The sequence below is a fragment of the Bos mutus genome, chromosome 23 (genome assembly GCF_027580195.1).
Source record: "Bos mutus isolate GX-2022 chromosome 23, NWIPB_WYAK_1.1, whole genome shotgun sequence".
Lineage (NCBI taxonomy): Eukaryota > Metazoa > Chordata > Mammalia > Artiodactyla > Bovidae > Bos > Bos mutus.
In genome coordinates this window covers 40,675,196-40,699,350 of record NC_091639.1, presented here as the reverse complement: position 1 = coordinate 40,699,350, position 24,155 = coordinate 40,675,196, and the positions used below count along the sequence as shown (strand labels likewise).

General features: G+C 46.9%; 1 protein-coding gene and 1 long non-coding RNA gene across 7 annotated transcripts in view; one reads left to right on the top strand and one right to left on the bottom strand.

The window, feature by feature from the left end:
• The window catches only part of SCUBE3 (signal peptide, CUB domain and EGF like domain containing 3), a 33,230-nt gene extending 22,927 nt beyond the window's left edge, over positions 1 to 10,303 (top strand). For 4 of the 5 annotated variants that reach the window (XM_014480777.2, XM_070361228.1, XM_005903654.3 and 1 more), the window contains 16 exons: positions 25 to 141; positions 1,853 to 1,975; positions 2,463 to 2,579; positions 3,063 to 3,188; positions 3,473 to 3,589; positions 3,730 to 3,834; positions 4,124 to 4,240; positions 4,557 to 4,715; positions 4,958 to 5,173; positions 5,512 to 5,673; positions 5,881 to 6,048; positions 6,541 to 6,702; positions 7,114 to 7,311; positions 7,745 to 7,897; positions 8,013 to 8,092; positions 9,778 to 10,303. In XM_014480777.2, coding sequence (XP_014336263.1) covers positions 25 to 141; positions 1,853 to 1,975; positions 2,463 to 2,579; positions 3,063 to 3,188; positions 3,473 to 3,589; positions 3,730 to 3,834; positions 4,124 to 4,240; positions 4,557 to 4,715; positions 4,958 to 5,173; positions 5,512 to 5,673; positions 5,881 to 6,048; positions 6,541 to 6,702; positions 7,114 to 7,311; positions 7,745 to 7,897; positions 8,013 to 8,092; positions 9,778 to 9,927 — 2,270 coding nt within the window. In that variant the 3' untranslated portion in view covers positions 9,928 to 10,303. The remainder of the gene's footprint in view (positions 1 to 24; positions 142 to 1,852; positions 1,976 to 2,462; positions 2,580 to 3,062; positions 3,189 to 3,472; positions 3,590 to 3,729; positions 3,835 to 4,123; positions 4,241 to 4,556; positions 4,716 to 4,957; positions 5,174 to 5,511; positions 5,674 to 5,880; positions 6,049 to 6,540; positions 6,703 to 7,113; positions 7,312 to 7,744; positions 7,898 to 8,012; positions 8,093 to 9,777) is intronic. The other variant, XM_070361229.1, reaches the window with a different exon arrangement.
• LOC138985047 (uncharacterized) overlaps positions 1 to 24,155 on the bottom strand; it is a 90,015-nt gene that overhangs the window by 65,383 nt on the left and 477 nt on the right. For both annotated transcript variants that reach the window (XR_011462283.1, XR_011462282.1), the window contains exon 2: positions 16,443 to 16,542. This is a non-coding gene — a long non-coding RNA (uncharacterized lncRNA). The remainder of the gene's footprint in view (positions 1 to 16,442; positions 16,543 to 24,155) is intronic.

Sequence of the window (24,155 nt, the reverse complement as noted above, 5' to 3'; positions counted from 1 at the left end):
ATCCCCCACCTCCCTCCTAAACAGAGACCTGTGCTGTCAACAACGGGGGCTGCGACAGCAAGTGCCACGATGCAGCGACGGGCGTCCACTGCAGCTGCCCTGTGGGCTTCATGCTGCAGCCAGACAGGAAGACCTGCAAAGGTAAGGGTTTTCAGAGGACAGGAGTGTAAAGATAAGGAGCTAAGACTGCGACCAGAGACAGGGTACCTCATTGTGGGACCTCCTCAACCCCCGCAAGTTATCCTGACTCTAAAGAACTGAGGCTGTGACGAAGGCTTGTCTCCTGTCCGCCTTCCCCATCTCAGTCCAAGGGGCACCAAAGTCCAGCCAGTTCCTTAGTGCCCCTGCCCCGCTTTGTTTTCCTTCCTCTTGTTCCTCTTCTCCCTGCAGGTCCCTAACCCTCTTGGTTAATGAACATGCTGTTCACGTTTGTTCCTGAGTCTAGAAGGGTGTTTGCGCCCTGATTATGTATGCACAAGGTGACAAGTGTGTTCCTTCTTAGCCCACAGTCCCCAGACCTTCCCCGTGGAAAGGCTCTCCTGATCAGAGGGAGATTAGGGGAGCAGGTAGGAGCACTGACACTAGAGCCTGGCTCCCTGGCTCCAGATTCCAGCTCGGCCTCTTATTAGCTCTGTGATCCTGGGCTAGCTCTTTAGTATCTCTGTGCCTCAGTTTCACCACAGTAAAGGTTCAGTGCCTCACAGAAATGCTACAAGGATTAAACGAGTTACATTTCAACCATCAACTATATGTAAAGTCTTAGGACAGTGCCTGGCAAACGGTAACAATGTGTTAGCTACTATTATGATAGAATTTCCCACACTGTCCATTCTGTTTCCCTTTCCTTTTGATGAGCCCGCTTTAGGGGAAAGGCACAACAGGGGAGGAAAACGGGAGGGTGGCCCTACTGAAAATACGATTCATCAGGTCTGTGTCCCTCGGTCACAAGGTGGAGGGACTGGAGCAAGGCCGGGTGTGCTCTTTGTGCCTCTCGGCCCAGCAGCTGGCAAACAGACCAGGGAGGAGGCTGGGGCCGGGCTGGGGCGGGGGTGTTTGTGGCTGGGGCAGCAGGTCAGACAGCCAGAGTTGAGAAGTTTGCTGCTAGGAAGGACTGCTGACAGGTATGCTGAGAGTAAAGTGCAAGACTGCCCTCTCTGCCCCTTCCCCCAAGTCAGGGTGAGTAGCCTGGGTCCTGTCTGCCACCAGCTTGGGGAACTTGACCTCAGGAAGGAAGCCACTCACGCGCCCCCTCCTTCCCTTCCCTTCCCAGTGCTGAAAGCTGCCTTGGGCCTGAGTCTCTCCAGACCTCCCCAGTCCAGCCCCCTGCCTGGCCCCCACCCTCCCCCAGCAGCTCCCCTGCCTCACTGGCTTTCCTGGAGGTCCTCCCGCCTGGCCTCTCTTCCAGCTCCTCCTCTCTGATGCGCTACCCCTTTGGGTCTCCACTTCTTTGCCGCCCCCACCCCCGAAGGCTCTTACGACAGACAGGAAAGGGATAAATCCTGTCTACCAGCGTTTTTGGAGAGGGGCCATCAGTGGCAGAATGAGGGGCAGAGACTAGCCCTGTAGGTCAGATGCCCACCTACTTCTAGGCCACTCCCTGAGGGTCTGACACTGGTTCCCATCTCTCCTGTTTTAAGAGGACTCAGACCCAAGAAACAAGGTGTTAACTAATGGCCACAGATATCCTGAAGAGGGAAGAAACAGAGATGGGAGAGAAAAAAAAGAGTCAGCAGAGGCAGACCCAGGGCTCTCCTTGATGTTCCCATCTCTGTGAGGGAGGGAGGGTCTTGTCTCCTCATTTGTCGCTAGTCTTCAGTATTACCTTTGGTTCTGTTTTGTCCTGCTTCCCCAGACATAGATGAGTGCCGCTTGAACAACGGGGGCTGTGACCACATTTGCCGCAACACAGTGGGCAGCTTCGAATGCAGCTGCAAGAAGGGCTATAAGCTTCTCATCAACGAGAGGAACTGCCAGGGTGAGCAGACCTGGGCCAAGGGAGAAGCCTCTGGAGAGTTTCTAGAGTAGGAGAGCTTCAAAGAGGCCAGAGGGCCAGAGTCTGAGAGGGGAGACTCCACAGGCAGTGTCATGCTGTGACCTAGCAAACATGCTCCTTCCTCTTGGCAAACCAGCCCTTCTGGGGCACATGGCTCGACAAGGAGGGAGAGTGGATTTCACCCCAGTTCACATCCTTGGCAGGATCCGACCAGCCTAACCACACATGGTGGCCCTAATCCACAGGCACAGATCTCAAAGTTCCTGACTTCAAAGGCTCCAAGTGGAGGGGCCTAGGGGAGTGGGTAGGCATTGCTGAGTCACTGATCTTAGGGCTGGGCCAGAGGTAGGAACTCTTCAGTTTGAGGAAGAGAGCCAAGGCCCCTCCCTGGGGCCCTTCACCTGAGTAGGAATCACAGGGTCAAGTGGCCCCAAGACAGATGCAGTGGCTTGAAACCTTGCTCTTCCAGATATAGATGAGTGTTCCTTTGATCGGACCTGTGACCACATCTGTGTGAACACGCCAGGGAGCTTCCAGTGCCTCTGCCGTCATGGCTACCTCCTGTATGGCGTCACCCACTGTGGGGGTAAGCTGGCACCTTTGACCCTCAGCCCCTCACCTCCTCGCCTTTCAGCTGAACACACCCGAGGTGGCTTGCGTCTGTGGCGGTCCCCAGGTGCATGTGCCATGCCTACATCCATCATGAGGAAATGGGAGAAGTGAAGACAGTGGAGACACTGGGGTATCAGGGAACAGCATCCTGTTTCCAAAATTTCTATCTCCCATCCCCATCACTGTCCCTTGACTCCCATCCTCAGCCCCCAGATTACAACTCCTCTGCTAGGTAGGCATGGAAAGCTTTAAAAACTTTGTTAGCTTGGCCCCTTCTTAATCCTTCTTTGGACTGAGAACAGAGACCAGGGAAGAAGGTCTTAGGTTTGAACTCTTCTCAGACTGGGAATCATCTTAGGGTACCTGGAACTCTAACGAAAGGCCCCCCACTCACTGCGCACGTCCTGGCTCCTGCTCCCCCCATTGTTTGTCTGTGTCTCCCGCCTCCTTCCCCCAGATGTGGATGAGTGCAGCATCAACCGGGGAGGCTGCCGCTTTGGCTGCGTCAACACTCCTGGCAGCTACCAGTGTACCTGCCCCGCAGGCCAGGGCCGGCTGCACTGGAACGGGAAAGACTGCACAGGTGGGCGGCGCCCTCTGCTGGCGGAAGCTTGCACTGCAATTTCAGGGAAGGGGGTCGCTGGGGTCCTGGAAATCGTGGAGTTAGGGTATGAAGGATTAGGGGATAGAGAATGTAGCCGTTTGAGACATGGAGTTCCTGGTAAATAACTCCTTCGTCCATTTCCATGTACAACTGCAATTCTGCATGTAGCTCATTCTCTTCCTCCAATTACACACCTGACTGACAGGCTAGAGCGGGTAAGAGAGGAAGAGCCTCTCTTCCTCAGGCTTCTCTCCCCTTCCTAGAGCCAGTGAAGTGTCAGAGTAGTCCTGGTGCCTCAAAAGCCATGCTCAGCTGCAACCGGTCTGGGAAGAAGGACACCTGTGCCCTGACCTGCCCATCCCGGGCCCGGTTTTTGCCAGGTACATAGAGGAGGTTGCTGGAGGGCTGGCTGGCAGGGAGGAAGACTGGCTGTTTAGGCAGCTCCTCTGCTCCCCTTGGGTTCCGTCAGCCAGTGAGGGGCAGGGGGCAGGTCAGAGTGGTGACAGCCCCCTTCTCTCAGAGTCTGAGAATGGCTTCACCGTGAGCTGTGGCATCCCCAGCCCCAGGGCTGCTCCAGCCCGAGCTAGCCATGCCGGGAACAGCACGAACTCCAACCACTGCCATGGTGAGCACCAGCCCAGATGCCTTGTCTCAAGCTATTCTCTGGCTTATTAACCCCAGTTTCCCTTCCTTATTAATCCTCCTGGCCTCACTTTTTCCTGGATCCCCTTCTGTACTCTGTATTTGTCTAGCCCTGCTGCCTTGCTCCCTCTGCCCTTGACATCTGATGCTCTTGGCTTTAGTAACCCCTCTCCTCCAGCCAAGACCCCGGCCCCAGCTTCCCAATACCCTCTATAGCCTCCCCCACCCTCACGGGGCCCCCAGGCTATGCTGAGCTTCTGCCATCCCTCTAGAGGCTGCAGTGCTGACGGTTAAACAGCGGGCTTCCTTCAAGATCAAAGACGCCAAGTGCCATTTGCACCTGCGAAACAAAGGCAAAACGGAAGAGACCAGTAGAATCACGGGGCCAGGTCTGGACTGGGGACCCTACTCCAGTGGGTTATCTGGCCACCAAACCCTTCCCACCCCTCAACTCCTCAGCTTAGTGAGAGCTCCAAAAACCCGCTGACACTCTGAATTCTGGACAGAGCAGGGGAAGAAGTGGTTGCAGGCGTAGGGTCCAAGGAAGTCCTAGGATGTTCCCCACAAACTAATAACTATCCTAGACTAAAAGGACAGTCAAAGATCTGGTCAGATCTGTCTGGGTTGGGATGGAAAAATGAAAGCCAGGAGTGAGAACACTGTCTCCAGGGGGTACCCCTGAGGTTGACTAGGCCTCTTCCCTAGGTGGCGCCCCCTGCTCTGACTGCCAGGTCACCTTCATCCACCTCAAATGTGACTCCTCTCGGAAGGGCAAGGGCCGGCGGGCCCGGACCCCTCCAGGCAAGGAAGTCACTCGGCTCACTCTGGAACTGGAGGCAGAAGTCAGGGCCGAAGAGACCACAGGTGGGACTGGGGACACCGTTGGGAGGAGGATGGAAAGGGGAGGGCAAAGGTGGGCAAACAGCAGGTCTCGGCAGCAAAGGGAAAGGGCAGAGCCTGTCAAAGGGCAGAGCCTGCCTAAAGCTAAGTCAAGGACCGGTCCCTCTCCCCAAGCCCCTCCTAGCTCCTCGCTTTGCTGTCTCGCCCTCCTGCTCACAACCACTCTTTCTCTTTCTTCTCCAACTCATAACACCATCCATCACCAGCTGGCTGTGGGCTGCCCTGCCTCCGACAGCGGATGGAACGGCGGCTAAAAGGATCCCTGAAGATGCTTAGAAAGTCCATCAACCAGGACCGCTTCCTACTGCGCCTGGCAGGCCTCGATTATGAGTTGGCCCACAAGCCAGGCCCAGTAGCTGGGGAGCGAGTTGAACCAGTGGAGGCCTGTAGGCCTGGGCAGCACCGCTCTGGGGCCAAGTGTGGTAAGGGAGCTTGCTGGGGAGCAGGGGAGTAGGGAAGGCTCAGCTTGGGTCTGGTTCAGAGCAGGACACTTTACATCTCTCAAGGTGTGAGGCAGCCAAGACCCTTCTGCCCATCATCTTCCCCTCCTTGGTCCCAGACTGAGATCTAGAGGGCCATCATGTGGAGCTACCAACCCTCCTGCACATGGCTTTGGCCCCTGAGCCTCCCCAGCAGGATTCTGTCTGATCCCAGACCAAGAGGTTCTCCTTGAATCTGGGGGAGAGGGAAGGGGAGCCCCAGACCCGGGTGGTGGGAAATAGGTGGGGGTGGGTGGCTAGCGCGGCCGACTCTCCCTCAGTCAGCTGCCCGCAGGGAACGTATTACCACGGCCAGACGGAGCAGTGTGTGCCATGCCCAGCGGGCACCTTCCAGGAGAGAGAAGGGCAGCTTTCCTGCGACCTTTGCCCTGGGAGTGATGCCCACGGGCCTCTTGGAGCCACCAACGTCACCACATGTGCAGGTGCCAGGGGAACAAACAATACAGAGTGGGGTAGGGTGGGCACTGGGACGCCCATGGGCATGGGACTTCCCAAGGGCAGGCCCAGGCTCCAGGCCACTCTCCTCGTCAACATCCTATTTGTGTGTGCCTCTGTCCTCTGAGACTGGGTGACCCTGTGGGGATAACCAGGACCACCCCCATCAGAGTTGGGCCCTTGGCTCATTGCAGGTCAGTGCTCACCTGGCCAACACTCTGCAGATGGGTTCAAGCCCTGCCAGCCGTGCCCACGTGGCACCTACCAACCTGAAGCAGGACGGACCCTGTGCTTCCCATGCGGTGGGGGCCTCACCACTAAGCATGAGGGAGCCATCTCCTTCCAAGACTGTGACACCAAAGGTGAGTGGGCTGCTCATCCTGGTAGGATCCCCAGCCCCAACTACCTCCCACACTCTCTCCAGGTCCCCAGAGTAGACCCAAGTATGCTGCCCTACCATCTTCCCCAAACCACTAAAGGCCCAGCTGCATGACCAACCCCACCATCCTACTCACAGGACGCATCCTGGCCCTCCAGCAGTCCTAAGCCTAGGAACTGGGGAAAGAGTAACAGCTCCACTTAGCCCTCTGCTTTGGGAGTGGCGCCACCTCTCCTCAAAGCTGCAAACGAGTTTCTCTGCAGGTGCTCAGTGCCCGAGAGAACAGGCTGACACTGACCAACCGCGCTGGCTAGTTTGTGTCCTCCTGGGCCTAAATTCTGGAGTGACTAGGAAAGGCTGGGACTCCAGAAGGAACTCTGGTGTCTTTTGTTTACTCTCTGTGATGAACGTGTCCCTGCCCCAGAATTCCTTCTGGCCTGCCATCTTAACCCCTGCTCCTCCCCCCTGCCTGCAGTCCAGTGCTCCCCTGGGCACTACTACAACACCAGCATCCACCGCTGTATCCGCTGTGCCATGGGCTCCTATCAGCCTGACTTCCGTCAGAACTTCTGCACCCGCTGTCCAGGAAACACAAGCACTGACTTTGATGGCTCTACCAGTGTGACCCAGTGCAAGAGTATGTGGCAGGCCAGGCTATGGAAAATGGGGCGGAGAGGCCTGGGAGCAGTGGGCATGGGAAGAGGTGGGAGGTGGGCAAGGTAGTGAACCACAGGGAGCAGGGCTGGGGGTTGGCTAGGCAGGCAAGTCCCACCCTCCCTCTCTTCCCAGCCCACCTACACTCAAGGCCTGTTGTTGGGCTGGGCCCTGAAGTGCCCTCTCCCTGCAGGGGAAGGGGAGGGAGGTACGGACAGGTAAAGTGAGGCAAGAAGGTATTAAAAGGGCAGGAAGGAAAGGGGAACCCAGAACTTGGAGGAGATGACGAACTCCATGTGTCTGAATTCCACTTCAGAACTCTTCAATTTCCCCAACCTGTTTACCCACTGACTTCCCTTTTCTTTCTTGCTTTGTCCACTGGGCTTGGCTACAGATCGCCAGTGTGGTGGGGAGCTGGGTGAGTTCACTGGCTATATCGAGTCCCCCAACTACCCAGGCAACTACCCAGCTGGTGTGGAGTGCGTGTGGAACATCAACCCCCCACCCAAGCGCAAGATTCTTATCGTGGTACCCGAGATCTTCCTGCCATCTGAGGATGAGTGTGGGGACGTCCTCGTCATGAGAAAGAACTGTGGGTGGCTGAAGAGCTGGGCCAGGGAAGGGGGGAGAGAGAGAGAGAAAATTGGTGGTGGAAGAATTGGGGCCATGATGAGTAAGGCCTTGGAAGCAAAGGAAAATAGCAATGAATGCTACATGTCCAATGGAGGGCAGAGTTAAGAAAGCCAGCTTTGAAGTAGAATTTCAATAGTGTTACATGTGTTACTTTCCTATTCTAGAATTTTTACAGCTCCATTCATTTAAATGTTAAACTTTTCACACTGTGTGAGTGCCTGGGTGTCAAAGAACATGCCGAGGGCCGTGAGAAAGGCTATGTGTATGGGTGTAAGGAGGGGGCTGGGGGAGCTACGCATATGAGGGAGGGCCTCTGTCAGCCTGAGTCCTCGCTCTAGGAGGACTTGGGGAGCTTGCCTGGCTCTCTCCTGACCTGCTGCTTACCTTCCCAGCCTCCCCATCCTCCATTACCACCTATGAGACCTGCCAGACCTACGAGCGCCCCATCGCCTTCACAGCCCGCTCCAGGAAGCTCTGGATCAACTTCAAGACAAGTGAAGCCAACAGTGCCCGTGGCTTCCAGATCCCCTATGTTACCTACGATGGTGAGCAAAGGCAGGAAGAGCCAGGGAGGTGGGTGAGGAAGGGGAGGTTCCGGAATCTCAAAGGGAGGAGCAAGAGTTCTCACGCATGGGCTCCTCCCCTTCATGGACTTTGCAGAGGACTACGAGCAGCTGGTAGAAGACATTGTTCGAGATGGCCGGCTCTATGCATCTGAAAACCACCAGGAAATTTTAAAGGCAAGTGAATATTAACAATAATGACAGCCAGTGTTTAATGAGCATGTAACAATGGGCAGGCAATATGCTAAGTGCTTACTTGAATATTCTCTTTGATATACACAACAGGCCTATGGAGTAGGTACTTTCATCATTCCTAACAAAAAGCCTTTCATCTTTACCGATGAGAAAGCTCAGGCACAGAGAATTATAGACCGCGCCCCAGGGGTAAAGCTGGAATTTGAGCCCAGACCCATCTGACTGCAGCGTCAGCCATACTATCTTACACTCTGGGGGAAGAGAACAGGAAGATGAGATGAAATGTCCTCTGCCTCTTCCACCAAGAAATATATGGAAAATAAGGTTTAGAAAGATGCTTTTGGGGGGATTTCCCTGGCAGGGAGCTCCCTCCTCAGTTCCCAGAGAAAAACAGTGCTCCTGTACAGCGTTTCTCAGGGTTAATTCAGTAGAGACCTCTTTTAAAGGAAAAGAAATGTTTCCAACATTGAAGGGTGGTCTGGATACTCAGGTCCATGGATCCCAGTTTGAGAATGTCTTACTGAAGAAACTATAGTCCTAGTCACAGTATTATCCTTCATAAACTATCAATGCAAAAAATGTTATTTTATGATAAATAAAATAATTTTTTATTATTAAAATGAGACACAATGACAAAAATCTCCTAGAACTGGTTGACTGCAAAGAATATCGCAGCAATGCTTCTCAAAAAACTTCAGAGCATCTGAATCCTTATTTCAAATGTGCTGTGAACTCCAATGCATAAAGTTGAGGTACCATTTTGATTAAAGTGGAGATGAGAGGCTGGAAGCTCCACCTCCTGTTTTAAAAAATCTCCTGATGCAATGTGAAGAACACTAGCCCAAAAGCCGGAAGAGCTGAGTCCTAATGCACAGTGCTTGGCACCCAGTAGGCTCTCCACACATCATACTGCTGTTTCAGACAGGTGGTCAGGAAAGGCCTCTGAGAAGAGACCTGAATGAGGTAAAAGGCTACCTATTAGAAGATCAAGAGAGGATCATTCCAAACTCAGGAGCATGGGAGTCATACAGCATGTTCAAGAACCTTGAGGCCAGTGTGGCTCAGCAAAGCAAGGAAGAATCAAGGGGGGATACGGGAAAGACAACGGGGCACAGATCACATCCCATCGATGGGGCATGCCAGGGATTCAGCTTTGCTGAGTCATAAAGAACCCAGAGAAGTTTTTAGAATAGAAAAAGGACATGATCTAATTAAAAAACAAAAGTCATTCTGCTGCTCCTGGGGATAGGGAGGGAGAACAGTCTATAGAAGGACAAAAGTAGGTGGCAGTATGGCAAACAGGTAGGAGGCCATTGCCAAATGAAATGATGGTCTTGGACAGGGTGGTAGCTGTGGAGATAGTGAGAAGTGGTCGGACCCCGGATATATATTTTAAAGGTAGAATCAACAGGTTTTGCTGTGGTTGTGAGTGAGAAAGAGGAGTCAAGGATGGCTCCAAAGACTGAGACTAAGCAATGGAAAGATGGAGCTGCCACTGACTTGAGTTGTAGAATTCTAAGGAGCAACAGATGGTGGGAGGGGATCCATAGTTCACTTTTGGATGTGCCTATTAGGCATCAAGAGGGACTGCTGCTGGGTGGAGGCCAGTGGTCCTCTTTCCCACCACTGACATTGATGCTGATATTGCCACTTGCCATCCTCTGCAGGACAAGAAGCTCATTAAGGCCTTCTTCGAGGTGTTGGCCCACCCCCAGAACTACTTCAAGTACACAGAAAAGCACAAGGAGATGCTGCCAAAATCCTTCATCAAGCTGCTCCGCTCCAAAGTTTCCAGCTTCCTAAGGCCCTACAAATAGTGCCCCTAGGCCCAAGACCCAGGTTTTGAAGCCCCCAGACTCTTTAGCCTTCAGAGCCAGCAGCCCCCTCCCTCAGATGAGGGACTCCTTCTGATCTCTCTTTTTGGAGAGGAAAAAAAATCTCCATATAGACTAAGCGCTCTCCCTTTCTGTTCCTCTAGCTTCCTTTCCTTGTCTCCTTTGGCCTCGCTGTTTCTCTGTCCTTTCTCACTTCCTACATGCTCCTGGAAAAGCCATCCAGTGCTGGCTCTGTTCTCCCGAGGGGTGGAGGGATGGTATCCCGCTCCCCTCCCTAGCCACACTGCCCAGTTCACCAGCCCATATCCTCGGCCCTGTCATCTTGGAAGGGTGCTCGAGGCCCACAGAGGAAGTGGGTCTACTGGGGGAAGGGGAGGAGGGGCTTCTGCTGTTAGAGGTTGTGCCTAGCGAATCAGGAGCCAAAATGTCCCCTGACTGTGCCCCCCCCAGGGATATTCTAACAGCCCAGGGTTCTGCCGAAGAAGCCTTTGACTTAGAGGCTTAATGTCAGCACTCATCCTCTGGGACGCCTGGTTTGAGCCCTGGACCGCCCACATAGCCAACCTCCCTGTCTATGTGCAGCTCCTCTCCTTCTTGGCCCATGTCTGCCTGGGGTCCAATCCCTGAGGGCTTACAAAAGGCCCACACTACTGGCTAGTGGACACCAACTGAATGAAGAAGAGCAGCAGGAATTACCATGTTGAATATGCGGCTGTTGCTCCCCAGACAAAGACTCTCTCTGCAGGACAGAAACCAAGTTTTCAAGCATCGCCCAAAAAAGAAAACAAAAAGAAAATGTGTCCTTTAAAGGACTAGACTACAGACCAATTGGAAGCCAGCCTCAAACACTAATCCCTTTTCTTACTTGTCTTCCCTGGCCCAGCCATTCCCTTACTCCCACCTGAGTGCTCCCTGGGGGAGCCCCACTCCCCATGCTGAGTGTTGCCCTTAAAGAAACATGACTGCTGACCAAAAGCCAGTCTGGGCCTTGCCCCCAGAGTTGTCTTTCCCTTGCAGTCCTGGATGGCTTGTGGGCTCCACCAAAGAGGACCCCGCTCTGTAGCCAGCCCAGAGCCACCTACCTCTGGCCCCAGGCCATAGGCAGCAAGAGGAATGTGTGCACTTGGCGAGCCTTCTGCCCACCTTGTCCACATCTAATAAGTGCAATCATTTTGAGTTTCTATGTTGACTAGAGGGAGGGGTTTTTGTTTTCTGGTCTTGTTTTTTGTTTTTGTTTCTTTCTCTTCAATTAGAACAACCCTATTTATAGCTGCCCAAGAGAGAAGAGTGTATGTTTGGAGTGGAAGAAAAAAGGTTTTGAATCTCATGAGCCTTGAGTGCTGGAGCATCTGATCTGTCTCTGCTCCACCAGCAGAGACCTGATGTGTAGGACAGTAACTATGGGGACTTGGTGGAGCAGTAAGGAGAGGGACCTGTGTTTGCTAAACCAACCCCACCATCCCTATGCCTCCATGGATTCAGCATGGACCTCAAGACTGTAGAGGCCGATGGAACTGGTTAGCGATCCTCCACCCCGAGTAGGGAAAGCCTCCATCTTTTCCCTGCTCTCATCCAGTTTTCCCCTGATGTGCACGAGGAAGAGGACCAGGACAAACCCCCTGGGGACAGGCTGACTCAGGGCCCTGAGGCCAGAGACGAGGCTGTGGGAGCCAAGAATAGGACAGTTATCCAGGCATGGAGTTGTTTGCCTGACCTTGGCCATTCTGCCTACCCCTGTTTGCCAATTCCTCTTGGAGCTGACTTCAAGCCTAGCTTCCTCAACTACTGCTTTTCAAAAGGAAGAAGAATCACGTCCATGTCCAAGTCCAGATCCTTCACACACTCCACCTTCAGTCAGTGCTGCCTGTAAAATTATTTTCCATTTGCTCCTTCTAGTTCCCCCAAAGCTGTACCCCTATTCAATCAAAAGCTAACAGTTGACTCCTATGGCTCACTTCTAATGACTATCTCAAGCTATTGTTCCTCAAAGAGGCTCAACAGTGAATAAAGGAACCGGCAAGCGCTCCCCTTTGCCCCACCCCGACTCCCGCCCCAAGTCAGTACCATTCACCAACCTTAGGCAGTAGGTAACCAATGTCATAGCTAGATCCACTGACATCCATTAGCCAACACCATGGCCTGGGGGTGGAGGATCTGGCTGCCTTTGTCTCTCTGGGCCAAAGAAGGCTCTGCTATAGAGATACAAAGTGGTTGCTTCCAAGCAGGTAAATGGTCATTTAGTAGAAGGATACACACTTTGCAGGAAATACCATGAAAATTGCTTTAACCAACTCTGACCATCCTCATTCTCCACTAGAAGCTAGGATAACTTTCTGATTCCTCTCTCCCTACCATTTTGCATCTCTCTCAAAGCCAGAGTGCTTCCCAATGCATGCCTTCAGGGCCTGGCTTCTTGCTCTTCTTTCCTTTCCTGTCACCCCATACACAGAAACACACTTCCTCTAACCATTTATTCCATGGTTTCTGGGGCTTACAAATGATTTCCACAGTATGGAAAGTACAGACCACCAAGATTCTTAAATAATGTCAAGACAGATCCTGGAGACCAGATGAAGACCTACTAATGTCCACCAAATTTGATTTTTAATTTAGGTTGTCCAAGTTGGGAGTTAAGAATCCAGGCAAAGTTGCTTCTGTAGGCCCAGGGGCATTAAACTAAGAGTTAGTAGACTGAGGGGTCCACATTCAAAGACTCTCTAGGCCTTTACAGGTCAGAAAAAGAGGTTTTTTTTAATCAGTGTAGGGAAGTAGGAAGATGGTGTAAATGGGAACCCTTCATGAACAAGCCAAGAGGTATTTGTAGGGTCACAGTATTGACCCTACATAACTGAGGCCTCATTTATCTTAGTACAAAACCTGTCCTGATTTGAGTCTCAGAATGGGAAGCCATTCCTGCAAGGGCTCCAAGCACCAAGTGATGCATATCTGAAAGGCACTTATGACTTCAGCAACATGGCAATCTCTTTACTTCTCTTCCTCCATCTTTTTGTATTCTTGGGCCAGGCCCATTCCCAAAACCTAGAGGAACAAAGTCAGGAGAAAACTGACCAGAGCCTGGACTTGAACTGCCCTCCCAGGCCTGCAAATTCCCAGAGGCTGACATCAAGCTGTGACTGCTTTGACTCCCTCAGGACTGGATTAGTGTGAGGTGCTGGAGGTTCAAATTCATTGTTGAAAGTTCAGTAGTATAGCCCTGGTCTTTAGCCCTAATGAAAGTTTTCATATCTAAGAAGTTCTCTCCATACGCATGTTTGAGGTGACTGGAGATTACGGGGCCGTATCTCAAAATGTTAGAAAACATAAGAGTGCTGAAACTTCTGTATTTGCTGCTTAACCTCAATATAACAGGCTCGAACTAGAGAAAAAGAGACAAAGTATAACTGACCATAAGCAGAAAATAATGTTAACCTGCTTGGCTTCTTTCTTAAGCATTGTAAAAGAAAAGTGGAAGCAAACAACACAAGGATATCCTTAAATTTTACTTGTCTCAGAGGTAGCATACTCTGTCCTTGGGCCATTATTTGGACTAGGAACCCTCTACAAAAATGTGTGATAACAGGGACTATAACCCCCAGTTCTGTTATCAGCTTAGCTAGACAACACAAATTATAACTGTTTAGACAAACCGAAAACATTCTTCTGTGTGAGCTGAACTTAAGTTTCAGAAAATAATCATTACCATGTGGGAGGCTTTTTTTTTTAATGCATAATGCAGAAGAAATCTCAAAATATTTGTATTTATATCTACCTTCCACTGCTGCCGATATAGTAAGCATCTCCTACACAACAATAAATGATGCAGTTCATAGAGTATTTTGCACTTGGGGAAAAAAAATGTATCTGAACTTGTAAAAAGAAATGTTTGGATTTTGTATTGTCCTTTTTATAATTATTATTAAAATACTAAATGAAACGCCTCAGCCTGACATCTTTTCCTGTCTCAACAGTTTACCCTAGAACTGAAAAAAGCTTTGAAGAAAAAAATGTGTCTTCTGGCTTTCAGACAGGACTTACCCCAATTTTTCATTTATCCTTCTTATTCATAATGATTTTAGAATCTGAAAAGGCTTGTCTATTTTAAAAAGCAATATCGAGAATTATCCTGAGTGCAAGAAATTTGGAGTATCATTGCTCATCATAGTACAGGGCCCAAAATCTAACCATAAGACTTCCCTAGCTATCTAGTGCTTACGGCTTCACCTCTCAATGCAGGTGGTGCAGGTTCCATCCCTGGTTAGGGAGCTAAGGGCCAAAAACCCAAAATGTAAAACAAAGCAATACTGTAACAAATTCAATAAAGACTTTAAAAATGATCCACATTAAAAACAACAACAAAAATCTAACCATGGTTCACCTTCCTAGTTTAGATGTCCCATTTCTAGCAAAGCACCAACACAGAGTCACCAGGGTTTTCTTTTTATGCAGTACACTCTTGGTTACAAACAATATTCTGAAGTACAGATCATTCAGGGTCAATGATTAGTACATAGGTCATGGGAAAGTAATCTCTGTTGCTGCTAAATCGATTCAGTCGTGTCCGACTCTGTGACCCCACAGACGGCAGCCCACCAGGCTCCCCTGTTCCTGGGATTCTCCAGGCAAGAACACTGAAGTGGGTTGCCATTTCCTTCTCCAATGCATGAAGGTGAAAAGTGAAAGTGAAGTCGCTCAGTCCTGTCCGACTGAGTGACCCCATGGACTACAGCCTACCAGGCTCCTCCGTCCATGGGATTTTCCAGGCAAGAGTACTGGAGTGGGGTGCCATCACCTTCTCCGAAAGTAATCTCTAATCTCTTAAAAATGAACAGTCTCAATTTCTAGGCTCAGAGATGATTGTTGCAATTATATAATTCCATGACATGAAAGTTTATTGGATTTAACAGTTCTGTGATATAGCCATTTAAGAGGAATAAGGAAAAATCAACCTGATCAAAAACTACGCATCTAAAAAAAAACACATCTATAAAGCACATCGGTGCATTCTATTGCAGTTACTGAGCTCATCATTATTAGGCTATCATAGCTTGATAATAATAGCCATGCTCAAGATCTGCATTCTTCATGTAAGACTGATTACAACTGACCTTTCCACATGGATCTGCCACCAGGCGAGAGAATCCAGTCTACTTGGTAATTATGAGTATAAATTAATTCAATGGCATTCTACTTCATACATTAACTTCCTGTAAGTTTGATTCACACCTTTGTGTGAACTGACAAAATCACATTTTTAGAACTGCAAAGCTGAGGACCATATCCAGGATCATAGTGAATGACTTCACCAACTTGGGGTCATCTTCTCTGACTTCTTTCCTAACCCTCTTCTATTCCAAACACACCAAGCCTACTCCTCCTCGCTAGGACACTTGCAATTATGTCCTAGAATAATGTATAGTCAGGACCAGTGGAGTATGGGTCTGTCTATATCAAGCAATCTTTAAAGTGAAGCACATGAAGACTTTCCAAGGAAATCTTCCTAAAGTATGTGAAGACTTTCCAAGGGATACCTGGACAAGGAAATCAATCTGAGGAGAGTTTTAAGCAAAAACACTCCAGTTTCTCAACTTCTGTAAGAGATCTTCCCTAAAACTAATCTGTTTGAGATCCAGCCAGTATATATATATATTCGTGTTATCTCCATTCCACCTCCTCTTTCACCATAGTCCTTGTCTTACTTTACAAAAGAAAGGTGTTTCCCTCACCTACACTGAATCTTGACGCATGGCCCAGAGTGTAAAAACCTGGGGAGTAGAAGGAAGGAGTTGTTTTTTCCCTTCATAACAAAATATTCCCATTATAATCAGTACTCTTGTTTCATCTTAGAAAATGTTTCCTATTTTCTACCACCAGCTAACAAAAAAATGAAATTGTTAGCTGCTCAAATGATTTCCTACTAAAATGCTTTTTTTATTAAATACTTAAGTTTGATCATGAAGTATAACAAAATTATTGGAGTTCTTTCTTTCTTCCGTTACATGATTCTTTAATTGTTCCCAAAAGCCAAACATGAGAGTTCAACACAAGTAGATACCTGTATTTGCCAAGGAACTAAATAACACACCTTCTATCCTACTTTTAATTTAATAAATTAACTAATAGATTTAGCTATACATTTTATAGCATTATTACAAATTATACAATGAGAAAAAGTACCATCTTGGTTTTACAGTTTTTATATTAATATTAGATCTATATAATTTTAATCATGACTGACTTTTAATAACCTATTTTATAAGCTACAATTAATAATTTATTTCCCAGTGATTTTATAATATTCTTTAAAATGAGTATTAGTTAATTATTTAAACTGAAGAATAAAGTCAGATCTTTCCCTAACAGAAAGTAAGTCTGATTTGAAATGAAGACTGGCTTTGCTGATTCTACAAATGGTAGGTATTTTCCATATGGATATGAATCTGCGCTTCAATATTTTAATAAAATGATACTGAAAGCATGTAACGATAAAAGAATTTTACCGGTGAATTCTTCTCTCACCACAGCGTGTCAGCCTGGATTTTTATTCCTCTTTCTCAGCTCTATAGTTCTTCTGGAAAAGGTCAGTTGTCATTCCAATCCCTAAGAAAGGCAATGCCAAAGAATGCTCAAGCTATCAGACAATTGCACTCATCTCACACACTAGCAAAGTAATGCTCAAAATTCTCCAAGCCAGGCTTCAAGAATATGTGAACCGTGAACTTCCAGATGTTCAAGCTGGTTTTAGAAAGAGGAACCAGAGATCAAATTGCCAACATCCGCTGGATCATCGAGAAAGCACAAGAGTTCCAGAAAACATCTATTTCTGCTTTATTGACTCTGCCAAAGCCTTTGAATGTGTAGATCATTCTACACATTCAATAAACTGTGGAAAATTCTTCAAGAGATGGGAATACCAGACCACCTGACCTGCCTCTTGAGAAATCTGTATGCAGGTCAGGAAGCAACAGTTAGAACTGGACATGGAACAACGGACTGGTTCCAAATAGGAAAAGGAGTACGTCAAGGCTGTATATTGTCACCCAGCTTATTTAACTTATATGTAGAGTACATCATGAGAAACTCTGGGCTGAAGGAAGCACAAGCTGGAATCAAGATTGCCGGGAGAAATATCAATAACCTCAGATATGCAGATGACACCACCCTTATGGCAGAAAGTGAAGAAGAAATAAAGAGCCTCTTGATGAAAGTGAAAGAGGAGAGTGAAAAAGCTGGCTTAAAGCTCAACATTCAGAAAACAAAGATCATGGCATCTGATCCCATCACTTCATGGCAAATAGATGGAGAAACAGTGGAAACAGTGGCTGACTTTATTTTTTTGGGCTCCAAAATCACTGCAGATGGTGACTGCAGCCATGAAATTAAGACGCTTACTCCTTGGAAGAAAAGTTATGACCAACCTAGACAGCATATTAAAAAGCAGAGACATTACTTTGCCAACAAAGGTCCGTCTAGTCAAGGCTATGGTTTTTCCAGTAGTCATGTATGGATATGAGAGTTGGACTATAAAGAAAGCTGAGCACCGAAGAATTGATGCTTTTGAACTGTGGTGTTGGAGAAGACTCTTGAGAGTCCCTTGGACTGCAAGGAGATCCAACCAGTTCATCCTAAAGGAGATCAGTCTTGGGTGTTCATTGGAAGGACTGATGTTGAAGCTGAAACTCCAATACTTTGGCTACGTGATGCGAAGAGCTGACTCTTTTGAAAAGACCCTGATGCTGGGAAAGATTGAGGGCAGGAGGAGAAGGGGACGACAGAGGATGAGATGGTTGGATGGCATCACCGACTCAATGGACATGAGTTTGAGTAAACTCTGAGAGTTGGTGATGGACAGGGATGCCAGGCATGCTGCGGTCCATGGGGTTGCAAAGAGTCGGAGACGACTGAGCAACTGAACTGAACTGATAGTTCTTTTAGGTTACTTGGTAGCAGTCTGAGCCCAAAGCATCGCCTTCCTCTGGAACCCAAAGACCTAGGAGGATCTTCAAACTGTGACTAGACTCCCAATGGATTCATCTGAGGATAACCCAACCTGGACCCTGGAGTATCTTAAAATGTTGATGGATGAAGCTTCCTAAGCAATGCCAGTTGCCTCTTAACTCTGAAATGTTAACAAAGAACCTCAGTAACTTGACTCTCAATCCTAGTACCAAACTGGCATATCTACCAGAAGATCCACCTCAGCTGATTGGGAAGTTTCCTGGTGAGAAAAAAACCCAATAAGAGGAGAGGCATGAGGACACTGTTGAGTGAGGAGAGATACAGGATCCAAAGGTTGACTGAATCTCTCAGACTTTGCTATGGCAAAGGAGTTCCTCGGTGTGACTCCCAAAGAGAACTACAGCAGGAGGAGGACATTGAGACTAGATCAAGAGTGCGAAGATTTCAATGCACCTGTAGTTACTGCAGGTTTAACAGAGATCCTTCTGAGGAAAATTATGAGAATTATCACAATACAACATACAGTAATTATGCCATGGAGTTGAATGAGTCATAAACCTTATTCCTGTATTATTTTTTCTTGTTGGTAATTTTAGGATCATTATGAAGCAGCTTGGGAAAGACTGTGTACCAGTATTTTGATAACCTATAACTTGGTCTTTTTTTCTTGCAGTTTTTTTCTACCTTAATCTGGTTATGAAGAATCTATGTAGCTTGTATTTGAAATGATTTGAATATACTTTAGTTCCACTTTGATTTGACAAAAAGAAATACTAATAAGTCTCATTAACTCCAGAAAGAATGAAGGGATGGAGCCAAAGCAAAAACAATACCCAGTTGTGAATGGGACTGGTGATAGAAACAAGGTTCAATGCTGTAAAGAGCAATATTGCACAGGAACCTGGAATGCTAGGTCCATGAATCAAGGCAAACTGGAAGTGGTCAAACAGGAGGTGACAACAGTGAACATTGACATTCTCGGAATCAGCGAACTAAGATGGACTGGAATGGGTGAATTTAACTCAGATGACCATCATATCTACTACTGTGGGCAGGAATCCCTCAGAAGAAATGGAGTAGCCATCATAGTCAACAGAAGAGTCTGAAATGCAGTACTTGGATGCAATCTCAAAAATGACAGAATGATCTCTGTTCGTTTCCAAGGCAAACCATTCAATATCACAGTAATCCAAGTTTATGCCCCAACCAGTAATGCTGAGGAAGCTGAAGTTGAACAGTTCTATGAAGACCTACAAGACCTTCTAGAACTAACACCCCAAAAATATGTCCTTTTCATTATAGGGGACTGGAATGCAAAAGTTGGAAGTCAAGAAACACCTGGAGTAACAGGCAAATTTGGCCTTGGAGTACAGAATGAAGCAAGGCAAAGGCTAATAGAGTTCTGCCAAGAGAATGCACTGGTCATAGCAAACACCTTCTACCAACAACACAAGAGAAGACTCTATACATGGACATCACCAGATGGTCAACACTGAAATCAGACTGATTATATTCTTTGCAGCCAAAGATGGAGAAGCTCTATACAGTCAGCAAAACCAAGACCAGGGGCTGACTGTGGCTCAGATCATGAACTCCTTACTGCCAAATTCAGACTTAAATTGAAGAAAGTGGAGAAAACCACTAGACCATTCAGGTATGACCTAAATCAAATCCCTTGTGATTATACAGTGGAAGTGAGAAATAGATTTAAGGGACTAGATCTGATAGACAGATTGCCTGATGAACTATGGACAGAGGTTCGTGACATTGTACAGGAGACAGGAATCAAGACCATCCCTAAGAAAAAGAAATGCAAAAATGCAAAATGGCTGTCTGAGGAGGCCTTACAAATAGCAATGAAAAGAAGGGAAGTGAAAAGCAAAGGAGGAAAGGAAAGATATACCCATTTGAATGCAGACTTCCAAAGAATAGCAAGGAGAGATAAGAAAGCTTGCCTCAGCGATTAATGCAAAGAAATAGAGGAAAACAGTAGAATGGGAAAGACTAGAGATCTCTTCAAGAAAATTAGAGATACCAAGGGAACTTTTCATGCAAAGATGGGCACAATAAAGGACAGAAATGGTATGGACCTAACTGAAGCAGAAGATATTAAGAAGAGATGGCAAGAATACACAGAAGAACTGTACAAAAATGATCTTCACAACCCAGATAATCACAATGGTGTGATCACTCACCTAGAGCCAGACATCCTGGAATATGAAGTCAAGTGGGCCTTAGGAAGCATCACTATGAACAAAGCTAGTGGAGATGATGAAATTCCAGTTGAGCTATTTCAAATCCTGAAAGATGATGCTGTGAAAGTGCTGCACTCAATATGACAGCAAATTTGGAAAACTGAGCAGTGGCCACAGGACTAGAAAAGGTCAGTTTTCATTCCAATCCCTATGAAAGGCAATGCCAAAGGATGCTCAAACTACCACACAATTGCACTCATCTCACATGCTAGTAAAGTAATGCTCAAAATTCTCCAAGCCAGGCTTCAGCAATATGTGAACAGTGAACTTCTAGTTGTTCAAGCTGGTTTTAGAAAAGGCAAAGGAACCAGAGATCAAATTACCAACATCTGCTGGATCATCGAAAAAGTGCAAGAGTTCCAGAAAAACATCTACTTCTGTTTATTGACTATGCCAAAGCCTTTGAATGTGTAGATCACAATAAACTGTGGAAAATTCTTCAAGATGTGGGAATACCAGACCACCTGACCTGCCTCTTGAGAAACCTGTATGCAGGTCAGGAAGCAACAGTTAGAACTGGACGTGGAACAACGGACTGGTTCCAAATAGGAAAGGGAGTACATCAAGGCTGTATATTGTCACCCAGCTTATTTAACTTATATGTAGAGTACATCATGAGAAACTCTGGGCTGAAGGAAGCACAAGCTGGAATCAAGATTGCTGGGAGAAATATCAATAACCTCAGATATGCAGATGATACCACCCTTATGGCAGAAAGTGAAGAAGAAATAAAGAGCCTCTTGATGAAGTGAAAGAGGAGAGTGAAAAAGCTGGCTTAAAGCTCAATATTCAGAAAACAAAGATCATGGCATCTGATCCCATCACTTCATGGCAAATAGATGGAGAAACAGTGGAAACAGTGGCTGACTTTTTTTGGGGCTCCAAAATCACTGCAGATGGTGACTGCAGCCATGAAATTAAAAGACGCTTACTCCTTGGAAGAAAAGTTATGACCAACCTAGACAGCATATTAAAAAGCAGAGACATTACTTTGCCAACAAAGGTCCGTCTAGTCAAGGCTAAGGTTTTTCCAGTAGTCATGTATGGATGTGAGAGTTGGACTATAAAGAAAGCTGAGCACCGAAGAAATTATGCTTTTGAACTGTGGTGTTGGAGAAGACTCTTGAGAGTCCCTTGGACTGCAAGGAGATCGAACCAGTCCATCCTAAAGGAGATCAGTCCTGGGTGCTCATTGGAAGGACTGATGTGAAGCTGAAACTCCAATACTTTGGCCACCTGATGCAAAGAGCTGACTCTTTTGAAAAGACCCTGATGCTGGGAAAGACTGAGGGCAGGAGGAGAAGGGGATGGCAGAGGATGAGATGATTGGATGGCATCACCGACTCAATGGACATGGGTGGGTGAACTCCAGGAGTGGGTGATGGACAGGGAGGCCTGGCATGCTGCGGTTCATGGGGTTGCAAAGAGTCAGACACAGCTGAGCAACTGAACTGAACTGAGTAAGTCTCAGGTAATGTCTGTTTCATAAGCCTGAAGTTCTGTAAGATGAAACTCAGTATCAAGAATTTGAAACAAATTAACTTGTGGAAGGAAAGTAAAGAAAACATTGGTTGGCTTGGCCAGAGCATTGTTAGCATGTTGAAATGTAATAAAAATTTTTGATGTGCTATTTCAATTTTCAGTAGTGAATAAATATGTTTATAGAGGATCTTAATAAAACGTGAGACTTATTTGAACACCTTTTAAAAAAAGGAATTTTATCCAAAAAATTGTATTGACAAAGAAATATGAAAACCAGTCTGATTAGCTGCCTCTGAGTGAAAAGATGACATAATTATTTTGATAAGACTGAAATCGATACTCAAACGACTAACAAATCCTTTTGCAAGATCTGTGGTTTCCAATTCTTTTAATTAAATAAAATTTTTAATACAATTAAAGGAGGAGTCTATTTGGTAATGTGACACTTATGAGGAATTGTTGTGATTGTTGGCATGTAATTTAGAAGTAGTTCAAAGGCTTTAGGGATATCATTTTAACAGTCTCTTCCTTTCCCAATGTGAACATTCCTCAACATTTATGTCTATAAAAATAAAAAACAGGTAGAAAATTGTTGGGCTTCCCTGGTGGCACAGCACTAAGGAATCCACTTGCCAATGCAGGGGACACAAGAGATATGAGTTCAATCTCTGGGTCAGGATAATTCCCTGGAGTAGAAAATGGCAATCTACTACAGTATTCTTGCCTGGAAAATTCCATGGGCAGAGGAGCCTAGCAGGCTTCTCCGAAATGGATGCTGGTGGGCATCAAATATTTAGGGTATTTGGAGCCCACTAGGAGAAGGCCATGGCACCCCACTCCAGTACTCTTGTCTAGAAAATCCCATGGATGGAGGAGCCTGGTAGGCTGCAGTCTATGGGGTTGCTAATAGTCGGACACGACTGAGCGACTTCACTTTCACTTTTCACTTTCATGCATTGGAGAAGGAAATGGCAAACCACTCCAGTGTTCTTGCCTGGAGAATCCCAGGGACGGGGGAGCCTGGTGGGCTGCCGGCTATGGGGTTGCACAGAGTCGGACACGACTGAAGTGACTTAGCAGCAGCAGCAGATACATTTAAGAATGATATAATGGTTATATTTTAAAACATCAAAATTTGCGGTAAGTCAGAAATTATATCCTCTACAAGAATTTATATGATGGAAAATTTAGGTGTCAACTTAGGAATGAACAAGGAGATACATAGTTCTTTAAAATTCTTTTATAGAGTCCATTTCAAAAAATGTCTGAAGACCACCAGCCTATACAGTATATTGTGGAGATGGGGTTCAAAGGTAGAACAGAAGCTGCTAGAAATGATCTTCGATCCTGCATTCCAAATTATATTCCTCCCCAGTTCTCCTGAGTACCTGAAATTACCCATCATCAGAATCCTAATACTTCAAATTCAGACACTGGTTTCCCACAGTTTTTGTTGTGTAAGAGGAGAGGTGATTACCAAATAGATTAGGATCTGCAAGGAATATGAGAAAGGATAGATGTATTTTTTATTATGGAAAAAGGTGGTGGGGGTACAAATTAGGACACCTGAGTATTAGTCTCTGCTCTATGTCTATCCAGAAGTTTAAGCTACAGGACAAGCTACTATATTCTCTATCTAGGTATTAATAACTTGTTAAACTTCCACCAAAAAGGAACAGGGAGGGGGCACCTTAAAGGTCAGGCTGCTTATCTCTGTATCAGGAGGTATAGAAAGGATTGGGACTTCCCAGGTGGTGCTAGTGGTAAAGAGTCTGCATGCCAGTGCAGGAGTTAAGAGATGGGTGTTCGATCCCTGGAAGAGGGCACAGCCACCAAATCCAGTACTCTTGCCTGGAGAATCTCATGGACAGAGGAGCCTGGCTGGCTCCTCTGACCCCCATAGGGTCGCAGAGAGTCCGATACGAGTGAAGCAACTTAACACACAGCACATAGAAATGATTAACCACAAGAAGAGGCCATCAAGTGTCACTCACTGCCCCCCTAAGCTGAGAGCTTGATGAGAACTATAGCCCCAGTTCCACCTCTGGAACTGTGGTGCCCAAACTAGGAAGATGCGGAACAGAGAATGTCTAAAGCTTTGTGGTTAAGCTTTGTATAGACAAGGGAGGAAAGCAATCACCCATGCCTCCTATGGCATCTTTAGCTACCACAGACCCCAAACACAGTACTTTGTAAACGTTTCTAGTTTATTGGAACACTCCCTTCAAAAAAATTTTTTTAAGTTAAATTTTTTTTTGGGGGGGGAGGGGAGAGAGGAGACAAAAGAAAGGAGTTAAAGTCTAAAAGGACAGAGAAGGTAAAGCTTCTCACCTCATTCCTCCTGTCACCCAGTTCCTCTTCTAAGAGGCAACCTTTACCAGTTCCTCATCTAACTTCTCTTTTATTTATTTTTACCAAAAGCTCACTCTCTTTTACTTTGTTTGAAAATTCTCCAATCATAGTTCCTCCTGGTGACAGGGGTAAACCATAAAGGGCCTGGCTTTGTTCACCCGAAAC